General features: G+C 44.0%; 1 protein-coding gene across 1 annotated transcript in view; it reads left to right on the top strand.

Annotated features, from left to right (window-relative positions):
- Window positions 1-12,128, top strand: part of VDAC1 (voltage dependent anion channel 1) — a 314,002-nt gene that overhangs the window by 246,574 nt on the left and 55,300 nt on the right. Inside the window, exon 8 of the mRNA XM_044069161.1 lies at window positions 10,856-10,886. Within this exon, the coding sequence (XP_043925096.1) occupies window positions 10,856-10,886 (31 nt within the window). The remainder of the gene's footprint in view (window positions 1-10,855; window positions 10,887-12,128) is intronic.

The following is a 12,128-nucleotide window of genomic DNA, read 5'->3' as shown; positions in this document are numbered from 1 at the left end:
ATGCCTCTGCCATTTCAGCTCATTACAACACCGAACCCTCCCCTCTTCTCTCATCCTCTGCTAAAGCAGTATCTCAGAGGGGCCAAAAATTTAAGACCTCCCAGGAGAGCACCAACTCCTGCATGGGACCTCAATTTTGTTTTGGAAAAACTCACTCTCCCTCCTTTTGAGCCATTTGCTACTGCATACCTAAAATTTCTCTCCTGGAAAACAGCTTTCCTTTTAGCAGTCACTTCAGCTAGAAGGATTTCAGAATTACAGGCTCTTATGGCAGTGGAGCCTTTCATTATTTTTTATCCGGACAGGGTGGCTCTCAGGACCAGTCCGTCTTTCATGCCTACGGTGGTATCCAGTGTGGCTCTTAATCAGACCATTCATCTGCCAACTTTCTTTCCCAATCCACAGAACAAGGGTGAACAGATTCTGCATTCATTGGATGTACACAGACAACTTAAGAGTGTACTTAAATAGGACAAAATCTCTAAGAAAATCTGAACAACTGCTGGTGGCATTTGCTGCAGGGGCAGAGGGAAAGGCTATTTCAAAGCAGACTATTTCCAAATGGATAAGCCATTGTATTCGTTTCTGCTATATGCACCATGGTAAACCTATCCCCAAGGGGATCAGATCTCATTCCACCAGGGCTGCATCTACTTCTGCTGCCTTTCTCAGAGGGGTTCCTACCAGAGACATTCTAGATGTTGCTACCTGGAGCTCAGTTCATACTTTCACCAAACATTACAATTAAATCTCTTTAAATCCAGAGCTGGCTTTGCCACTGCTGTCCTGCAGGGCCTTATAGCTGCTCCTAATGCTGTATAAATCCATCCTCCCAACCATAGCTTTGGGATTCTACCCAAATGGTAATGACTGCAGCAGTGAAACACGAAGAACATAGTACAGTTGTGTACACTTACCATAAATGTAGATGTTAGTGTATTCACTGTTGCAGTCCTGGTTACCCTCCCTCCAGCCCCGTTTTTTTTTTTTTAATCTTACTATACCTATCCGTTCTTTTACTATGCTTAAAAGCCTTTTTGGTGTATTTGCTTTTGATTGGAGATGTATTTTTTGTGTTTTTAAATTATATACATATATATATTTTTTTCTCCCCATTTGGGGGGGCACCTGACATCTGGGGCAAGAAAAACTGATGTAATGGCATCGGCTGCATGTTTTATACTCCTGACGACCTGACGTCATGGAAGAAGGGATAGCAAATGATGCACGACCCAAGACTTTGTTAATCAGGCAGACTGAGGGCAACCTGCCAGCAGATTACCCAAATGTAATGACTGCAACACTCTTAACATCTACATTTATAGTAAGTGTACACGACTGTACTTTCTCCTTCCCCTTCCCCACTAAAAGACTTCATTGCCACTCAGCTCATCTCCCACTTCATCCAGACGGTCTTAGCACTGATAGTTGACCACCGTACTCCTCCCTCCTTGCCATTTCCCACTGTACTTAAACCACTTAGACATTTAGCCTTCACCCTATTCGTATCAGTATTCTATGAAAGCTGCTAAGCAAACTAAAACTAGCTGTGGCCACTAACAACCTTACATAAGTATAGATGTATTAACCTTCCTAGTACCCTTTCTAGTCGACCTGTCAGCAACTGAAGACTCATTTGGAAAACTACCCATTATAATCCCACTTTGCAAAGGCATAATCAGTTGAGTGTAAATATAAGGCCCATTAGTATTTTTTTTTAATAGTATTATAAAGAAATGTGTTCATTCACATCTCATGCAATTTTAACTATTCTCCTCTAAGACCCAACATGGTATCAGACCCAGCACAGTACTGCAACTGTTTTTAATTTCCCTCACATTAAATCAAATAAAAATGAAGGCAGCTTGATCTCCTCACTTTTCCTTGACTTATCTAAATTATTCAACAGTGTCCTACCAAAAGCTCTCTGAACTTGCCTCCCTCAGCCTCTATCATTCCTGGTTTTAGACCTGCCTCTCCAATCACAAACAGGCAGTTAAATTCCAACAAGATCTCTCACCATTCCAAACTGTCTGACTTTCTCCAGGCTCTGCATTTGACCCCCTTATATTTAACAGTAGCATTAGCTATATGGGTTATATCCTGCCAGGAATGTAACAACGGCCAACTTCCAAAGCTTCAGGATACCTTCCATGTGCTGAAATTGTTGGCTTGAGCTAAGGTGACCAGAGATAGGTTTGGGTACCAAGCCCTTCAGAGCTTTCCTGATGTTTGAAGAGACTGGATCCTCTGTGGTCTTTTGAGGATCGACTGTCAGAATGTTCTCTTCATTTGTTAGGTAGATAAGATGTCCTTCCATGCACCTGTTGCATTATTCTTTACCTAAGGGATCTCCCAACAGTATACCAAAGTGTTTAGTCCGTAGAGGTGCTGTATGTTACACATATTCTCCCAGTGCAAGGTATAAGGCATAAAGGTGATGTGCAGACGCAAATACTCGTAACTTCTTTGCTGCCAGTTCAGCTGGCATTATTGATCTGAGCACCGTTTCGCTGTGCTGGTTATTAAGCCATTTTCCGATAAGTGCCCTGTAGGGGGTTCCTCTCTTGCTTTTTCTGTTTTGTATGGTATTGTGGTCATGTCATCCAGGAAGGGAAAATGTTAGTGTGGGAGGCAGATTACTAAAAAGACTGTCACAACCAGTGTCTGTTTTGCTTGGGTGCTTCCTACGACCATACGCAGTGCTCTATCTGCCAGGTATTTGGGCTGAAGACAGTACACAGTCGTCTCTCCTCTATGCCCATATGTCAATGACTTAAGCTGTCGGTACCTTGGCAGAACCCTCCTGTCCCAAGGGTCAGCATCTCCAATGAAGTAGGCCAGAAAGTTTTGGCCTGATCCAGCTGCTGTTCAGCTTCAACCGGATGCGTCTCTAGAGGTCACTGAAAAAGCTGTGAAGACCATCGGTGCATGCTTCAGATTCTTGTGCTGCGACCCCTGTCGGAGGCCAGAATGGATCCGAATTCTCACTTCCTCTGAGGTTTTTCCAGTGTCTGTACCTGATGTTAAGGGGAACCTCGACCGATGGTATCCGAGGGATCGAGAGGGTGGTCCTCAGATTTTAGAAGGGGGGAAATACATACTATGATAGTCTTGATAAGGGTCTGAACCTCCAAGGGCTTTTTTTGGGTGGTCTTCCTACAGAAAAAGAAGCAGAAAGCTTTTTTTGGGTGGTCGTCCTGCAGAAAAAGCAGAAAACTAAGTGTACATCCCCTGTTAAAGATCCCCAGCATGAATGGAAGGATTTTACTCGGGGGGGGGGGGGGGTTGTTTAATGCTTTCATGGTGTTGAAGCCTCCTGGAGTGTCTGTCCCTGCCCCCCCCCCCCATCCTGTTAAGAAGGCCTAGGGAATTGAATTCCTGGAGAAGAATCCCTGGTTTATTTTCCAAATTTTTTTCCCCTGTGGACTACAGTTTGGAAGAAGAGGATTTTTCGAGTCCAGACTCCCCCTTTTAAGAGTTGTCCTTTGGGGATAATGTAGTGGACTATTTTAAATACGCCTGTTACCTGGTCTGTATCATTCAAAAGAGGTACTGTGAGCTCCTACAAATGGAGTCTCTCACACCTTCAGCTAGCTGTCCCTCCTGTTTTGGCTCCCCTTTTGGACACCTTTTCTTCAGCTTTTGTGGCTCCTGACTCTCAACCTACAGTACCAAAGAAACCTGACAGGTTCTACAAAATGTCTGAGGACTTCAGGTTTTTATAAGTGTCTTTCTGCTGATCCTTCATTGGTATCAGTTTCTTCTGACAATCCTCTAAGTTGCCATCTAGTGAGCTTCTTCCTTCTGATAAGGATTCAGTCCATGGAAAGGTTGGGCAAGAAAGTTTATACTGCTGCCACCCTGTCTTTTAAGGCGATTAATTACCAGATTCATATGACCAAGTATATTTTGGCCCTCCTTTCCCAGGTTTCTAAGGCGGTGCCTGATCTTCCTGGTTCTGAAGGAAAGGCTTCTGCCCTTTCCCTGCTGGTGTCCACTTCTCAGCTTGCCTCTCGCTCAATAAAATGCATTTATGATGCAGCTGATTCCTCTTCCAGGTCTGCTGTTTTTGCCTCAGTGATGAGGTGTTATTCTTGTCTATGGCATCAGGCTTTGCCTGATTATATTAAGGACAAGCACTTGGATGCCCTTTTGGATAAACAAAAATCATTTTGAGACTGCTGATGCTGACTGGACTCTGTCCAGGTAAGGCTTTACAGGAACTTTCTTTTCCCAAATTCCAGAGTAATTATCCTTCTAAAGTTGCCTTTTTTAGACTCGCCCTCCTCTTAAGGGTAAGAATACTTCTAGGCATGTTCTTCCTACTAATTCTACTCAGACTAATCCTTCTAAAAAAACCTTTTAGGGCAAGGCTGGTTCTGTTTGACGCCTGGCCATCCTTTCCCCCCTTGGCCAGGTCCTCTTGTTTCTCCACATGTCTCTCTCTCTTCCAAATTGACATGGATCACCTCAGCCTCCACTGTTGTCTATTGTCTGTCAGGGATACTTCATGGTTTGGCAATTCCCCCCCCACCCCCCACCCTCAGGTATTTAACATCCTTGAGACCTGCTTCCTTAGTTTCAAAGGAGCTTGCAGACCCTCTGAAATTAGAGCACCATTTAGCTTGTTCTACCTGCCCAGGTGGGGAATGGGTTTTACTCCAGAATGTTTTAAGTTCTTCGGAAGGAAGGTCCATGGAGACCAATTGTGGATCTTTTTCTGCTCAACATTTTGCTCAGGACTCCTCCTTTCCTGATTTTTATGTCTTCAGACCTTGATTCCTGCCCCTCCCGGCCTTTACAGTTTCTCTAGACCTCAAGAATGCATCCCTTTACAACCCCATTCACCCTCTGTTCAGGAAATGTTTGCATTTCTGTTTCTTCCTTGCATTTTCAGTTCTCTGCTTTGCTCTTTGGCCTTTCTACTGCTCCAGTGGTATTCACCAAATGTCTCGCTCCTGTCATTGCTTTTTGTAGGCTTTGGAGAATACATATTTCCCTATCTAGATTACTTGCTCATTCAAGCTCCTTCTCCGAGCAGTCTGTTGCAGGATCTCCAGTTTACCACTCATCTTTTACAGAGTCTGGATTTCACCACAAACTCCAGAAGTCAGTCCTGATGTCATCCCAGGATCAAGTTTTCCTTGGATGTAGGGCTCAGACTATTCCTATGCTGGCATCTCTTCCTGCTCCTAAGGTTCTGACAACCTTTTTCCAGTCTCTTCTTCCTCTGCCCTTTGTCACAGCCAGAAAATTTCTCAAGGTTCTGGAATTTATGGCCTCCACTATTCCCATGCTCCCCCTCGCCAAACTCCTATATGAGGAAATTTCAGGGCTTACCTCAAATCGCTGTGGCTTCAGTATAGCCATCTCCCGGAGTTCCCTGTTCCTTTTCTTCCTTGTGTCAGACTTGAGCTTCACTGGTGGATTAATCATGTCTGTCTCAATCGAGGACCTTCTTTCAGGCTCCCGATTCTCTCTAGAGCTGTTCACAGACACATCAGACTTAGGGTGGGGAGCTTCTTGTAGCCCCCTAAAGGTCTAGGGTCTCTGGTCTCCTCCTCAGATGTCAGCCATATCAACAAGTGTTGCAAGCTCTGCTTTTGGCCCGGCAAGCTTTTAATTTCCTTTTTCATCCATGACCCCTCAGTCTTCACAGACAATACCACTGTGAATTGGTAATGAGCAAGGGGACATGATGTCTTATCTCCTTTGTAGACTAGCTTGTTCAAGTCTGGGATCTAGCTGTCCAATATTAAGTGACTTTTTATGTGGTTTACATTCTCTCCAGAGTGTCTGTCGCAAAATTGTACTCAAACAGGTCTAGAACACAGGCTCGCAAATGAATACTTCACAAAGATGTGTTCTTGGACGTTGTCCATCCGTGGGGTATTCTTCAGGTAGATCATTTTGCATCCCCTCTGAACAAGCAACTTCCTTTATTCTGTTCCAGAGTCCCAAGTCCCCTGACTTGTAAAGTGAACACCCTGTCTTTTCCTTGGAAGAGAATGTTTCTGTATGCTTCCTCTGCCACAAGTTCTGCACAAGATCAGGCAGAATTCCCCCAAAGTCTTACTAGTTGACTCCCTTTTGGCTTGGACAGCACTGATTTCCCTTTCTTTCTCAGTTGGCCATCACCACAAGTTACCTTAGCATGTGGATATTCTCACACAAGACAAAGCGTCTCTTATCCATTCTCACCTGTCTACTCTTCAGCTGACGCTGTGGGTGATAGAGTTTTGATTCCTTTTAGACGCCTGTTTTCTGAGGACGTGCTCCTGGTTCTCAGGAGGCCAGGAAACTCTGTGCTAGAAAATCATATGTCCAAGTGGAAAAGATTTTCTGTCTGGTGCCTCTCTCCTCTATATGTAGAGGTTCCTCTGTTTCTCATTTGTGTGATCTGTTCCATGCTGGGTTGGCATATTTTTTAGTTAAAGCTCACCTATCAGCAATTTCTGCTTGTCTCCCCTGGACTCCTCCTGCGGCCCTTCTTTTTTGAAGTCAAGCAGTTTTTAAAAGATGTCCTTCGTATCAGACCTCCCAGAAAACCTATTCCGCCTTCTTGGGATGCCAGTTTTGTACTTGAAAAATTGACCCAGGCTCCCTTTGATCTTGCTTCTTCAGCTTCCTTACAATACTGTACTTGGAAGACTGTTTGTTTGTTTGTTTTTTTGTTTGTTTTTGTGGCTTTTACTTCAGCCAAGAGTGCCTGAACTTCAGGTTCTCATGGCTATTCTTTCCTTTAGTTTTTCATAGGGACAGGGTGTCTGTCTGACTACCCACAGCATAAAAGAAGGATTAGTACAATGAGTTATCAATTAATCAGTCTATTCATCTTCCTTTATTTTTTTTCCTTCTCTGTCTGCCAGTGAGAAGGTTCTTGACACCGTGGATTTGTATAGGCAGCTTGGGTATTATTTAGATAAAACTAAAATAATTTGCAAATGTGAGCAGCTTTTTTGTTTCTTTTCATCCCATGACTTTGGATTCTGCTGTTTCTAAGCAGACAGTCTCCTCCTGGATTTCTAAGGCCATTTCCTTTTATTCTTTTCATAGCAAATAACTTTTCCTCATTGGTTAAGACACAATCTGTTAGTGCAGTTGCCTTCTCTTGTACTTTTTTTTTTTTTTTTTTTTTTCAAGGGTTTGGATACCAACTCCATCCCTGAGGCTGCTACTTTGTCCTCTTTTCATACTTTCACTAAACCTAAATTATTTCGAATATAGGCTTTGCCAGGGCTATCCTGACTGGGTTTGTGGAGGGTTTTTCTGTGCTTTCCTCCTCTTGGGCTTCCTTTTAGCTTTTGTACACTCCCCTAGGTAAGAACGTTGTAACAGTGGCATGGAAGGGCACAGTAGAGTTATGTAAAATCTTTGCATAACAATAGATGTCCTTCTCTTCACGGTTGCGGTATTCAGTTCCTCCCTCCCTCCCTCCCTCACTTCTAGCTTTTGACTTGTATTTTTGTTGCCTTCCAGACTGAGTGGTCTTATGTCTTTCTTTCTGCTGTTTTTTCTTCTGGACATGCATGTTCTTTGACCGTGAGGGTATGTTCCTCTTGATCTTTTTCAGTTCTGAGTGTTTGCGTCTGTATGTCACCTTATGCCCTATGCTTCTATGCTTTGCACTGGAAGCATCCTCACGATGTATGACACCTACAAGACTTAAAGGATTTGGTGTACTATTCAAATGTCTATCCTTGCCAGGAGATCTCTGTGGTAAAAAATACTGTAACAGTGAAGTGGAGATTTTCTCTTATGGTAAGATTTTACACAACTGTGCTAAAAGTCCCACATTTTAAAAAAATATATAAATATAAATTTATTTGCACTTTTAGGAAAGTTATTTTTAAGCTAGGAGCTCGTGTTGTAACAGACTGTCATGAGACTTACATGTACATTTAAATAGCAGCCCACTTTTTCCTCAGTTTAAAAGTTGTTTAAAGTACTTGAAAATTTCTTCTGTGGCGATTTACTTTTTGGGGCGACAAAGTTCTTTTTACTTTGTTTTTGTGTGAAAAAAGTGACTTTAAATTTTTACCAGCTCTTGCTGCTTGTTTTCCCCAGGAGATTGGCACCATTTTCAGCTTGGCCATGGAATAAGCTGCTGGTACCACTATCTGTCCTTCCAGCCACAAAAAGAAAATGAAGCAAATAGCCTATACCACCACAGCATGCTAGCAATTTGATTTCGCCAGTAGTGGGTGATTCTGCTGTTGGCTGTAGCTTGTTCCTCAGCATTCATCTTTTACCCTGGATCCCTCTAATATAGCACTTTATAACCAGTATGAGTCGGGGGTTTGCCACGTCCTCTGTGGCTGTTGGGGTCCCCTCGGTTGGAAAGGAACAGCCACTATATTTGGTCCTGGGAGAGGAAAGTGGGAAGGCATTCCTGTCTAGTCAGACTGTTGGAACATTCCTGGAGAAGCTACCATCAGTAACACTGTTTGCCCAGTTTTTTTTTTTTTTTTTTTTTCTGTCAGAAAGAAAGAAAACTAAACATTCTGTCCGGAAATTGCCTTAGACTGGAGTAGTTTACTGGGTCTTGTTCATGGTTTAATTCAGGCTACTGATCCTTCTTATAGTTTCATAGTTTGCCCTGGTGCATTTATAAGCCTAGCCATAGTGATGTGGCTTTCGCCACCCCATGTAATGGTACAAAAGTGTACAGAATAGATTTAGAATACTGTGCCTCTGTCTAGTAGTGACACAGTGAAGACCCCTTTACATAATAGAATTGGTTTACTGTGCCTCTGTCTAGTAGTGACACAGAGATGACCCCTGGGGTAAACCTACGATCTCCCATCCACTTGTCAAGATTTCTCTTGAAGAGAAGTCAGTGTGGGGCTCTGCCTAACATGAACTGGGATTCTGTTCCAGAGTATGGGAAGCCTTTGAGTTATGAATCTGTCCCTCCAGCATGTCCTATTCATATTTGTGCTGAGGTTTAAATCTTTAGCTCTCATGGTTCTGATGGATTTGGATTTTTTTAGGTGGAGCATGTCCATCAATTCCTGATTGGACAAGGCCTTGTACGTCAGGCACAGATCACCTCTGAGCAGGCGGTATGCTACTGAATAGAGCTGGAGTTTCTTTAGTCTGGCAGCATATGACATATGTTGGAGACCCTGGATCCTCTTGGTGAGGTACTTTTGGGGTGTCTTTAGCTGTTGCAAGTGCCGGGTAAGGTACATACCAAATGGGGCATTGTACTTAGTCATGGGCCTGATAAGGGAGGAGTATAGGGGTACAATGACCTCCTTTGATCTGAATGTGAATCCCTTCATGATAAGGTGGGCAAGGTAGAAAGTCTTTCTAACCACTTTGGCAACGTGGGTGTCAGATGAGAGGTCACTATCGACTTGGGTCCTCAGGTCTCTGATTACTTTTTCCGTACTCAGTGGGTTACTGTCTGTGTGATAATTTATGGGTACTTTGTTTTTCCCAAAGGGGATGACTATACATTTTTTGACATTTAGTTTAAGGCCATGACTCCGGCACCAGTTGTCCGTTTCAGTGAGGCCTTTCTGTAGGATGTATGTGTCAGCTGGTGTATCGACTATGGCGCCTAGTTTGCAGTCATCTGCGAACTTTGTCAGCCACAACCCTCCCATGTTTGCTTTCACATCTGAGAAATAAATGCCGAACAAGAGGGGTCCCAAGACAGAGCCCTGTGGGACACCACTTTTGACTGGCTTTGAGTCTGACATGGCTCCAGCGATTTTGACTTTATGGGTTCTATTCTTTAGCCAGTTTGCCACCCATCTTGTGACATATGGATTTACATTTAAGCTGTTGAGCTTGTCTATGATGCCAGAGTGGGGTATTGTGTCGAAAGCTTTAGCCAAGTCCAGGTAGGCTGTATGGACTGCTTTGCCCTCGTCAATGGCTCTAGTGACTGTTTCGAAAAAGTCAACTAGGTTCAGAAGGCAGGATCTTCCCTTTACAAAGCCGAACTGGGTGGTATCAAGTGTCTTTAAGTCCCCAGTCTCTCTCTATGAGTTCCATAATGATTCTTTCCATAGCTTTGCAAACCAGGCTGGTTAAGCTTATGGGGCGGTAATTACCAGGGTCTGTAGAGGTGCCTCCTTTGTGGAGTGGGACTACTGTTGCTGTACGCCAGTGTTCAGGTACATATCCTGTAGTAAGGCTAAGGTTAAATAGCATTTTTATGTGCGGGTTTAGCTCCTCTTGGAGTTCATGTAGCACGCAACCCGGGATACCGTCAGGTCCCATTGATGCTGTGTTTTTAGCTTTGCTGAGGGCGGTTCTCACCTGGACATCTGAGATGACAGGGAGGTTACATTCAGCTGGGATAAGTATTTCTTCTTTTCGGGGTGAGGGAGGGGAGAAATTTGCACTGAACCTGTCTGCCAGAATGTTGGCAATATCTGTGGGTTCAGTGTATTTTTTGTCATTGTGAACTAACTCTGAACATATCTGAGGGTTTCCGCCCAGGTTTCTAACATAGCTGAAGAAGGCCTTGTGGTTATCTTTAGTGTCCATAGCGATTTTTCTCTCAAAGTTGGCCTTGGATATTTTTATGAGAGAACGTAGCTTTCTACTAGTGCTGATCAGAGATGCCTTCTCTTTATGGGATTTTGTTCTGTCGTGCAGTAGCTTCCTTCTTTTGTTATACAATTTGTTTATGTCTGGGGTCCACCAGACAGGACGCCTGCCCTTGGTGGAGAGGGTCTTGGTTTTATTTGGGATTGCATGATCCATGCATTCTTGGAGATGTCCGTAGAAAGCATTTGTGAAGGATTCTGCATTGTGGGATGTGGTTTCCACTGGCCCAGTGGGCTTAAAGGATACCATCTCAGTTTTAAAAAGTGTAAAGTCGGCTTTTGAGAAGTTTTTCACTGTAGTCTTTTGTGTTGGGGGTGGAGGTGGGATATGTATATCCAGGGTGATTAGTTTGTGGTCAGATCTCACTAGTGAGGGGTATACTTCCGGTATGGAGCACTTGGTCCCCATGTTTGTGATGATCAGGTCTAGTATATTATATCCCCTTGTGGGAGAGGTGACTAGCTGTTCCATTGCATTTGAATTTATGAATTCCAGGAACCTTTGGGCTAGGGTGTTTGGGCTAGAATAATGCACCCAGTCTATGTTAGGGTAGTTGAAGTCTCCCCAATATGATGGTGTTTGGTGAGACATTCATATCCTCCAATGTCTTCAGGAAGGCTGAGTGGGGTTCCTGAGATTGGGAGGGTGGTCTGTAACATACTACCAGTTGTATAGCAGTTTTGCCTATGGTTAGTTGCACCTGGATGGTCTCTGATGCTTCATGTGTTGCCACTAACCTGGAGGTGTGGGTGTCCTTGATGAATATGGACACTCCCCCTCCCTTTTTAGTTTGGCCCGAGTTTTGGGGCCAAAAAGCATGATACGAGGTATAGCCTGGTAGCGTTGAGGTGCTCTCAGGAGCCTTGAACCAGGTTTCAGTTACTGCACAGACATCGATGTTCTCCATACTGAGGAATGCTTCGAGAGCCTGCATCTTGAGATTTAGACTTCTGGCATTGAGCAACATTACCCTTAATTTTTTTCCATTTTTGTTTTATAAGGAGGTGGGTTTGTCTTTTTTGTGTTGGGGGTGGAGGTACTATGGGGGAGGCAAGAGCCTTAGCCAATATCCGGAAGCCCAGTGGTGACAGATGCAAGCCATCCCTTGCGAAGCAGCGTGGCTTGCCCAGCATGTCATCCCAAGCAGACAGACATTGGATCCCCCTAGAATGACACCAGTATTTGAGCCAATTATTAAAGCTGATCATCTTGTCTTTGTATTGTGGCACCATTCTTGGTGAGGGCAAGATGCTGCTCAGGGTCAGGGTCATACCAGCCTGGGCTACATAATCAGAGAGCTCCTCTATGTCTCTCTTCATGTAGTCCAGGGAGGTACGTCTCAGGTCATTCACGCCGGCATGGACAATAACGGAGTCATATTTGTACTTGCTTTGGAGTGACCTGAGTGCGTGTGTTATGTGGCGGATCCTAGCTCCCGATAAGCAGCTCACCGTTACCCTCTACTTGTTCAGCCTGGTAAGCAGAATGTCAGTGTGTCTGACTATAGAGTCACCTATTACTAGTGCATCAGGCATGGTGCTTGGCCTTAAGGGCTG

The sequence above is a fragment of the Protopterus annectens genome, chromosome 4.part0 (genome assembly GCF_019279795.1).
Source record: "Protopterus annectens isolate FY-2018-M chromosome 4.part0, PAN1.0, whole genome shotgun sequence".
In the NCBI taxonomy this organism is placed as follows: domain Eukaryota; kingdom Metazoa; phylum Chordata; order Ceratodontiformes; family Protopteridae; genus Protopterus; species Protopterus annectens.
This window is presented reverse-complemented; position numbering and strand designations above follow the sequence as displayed.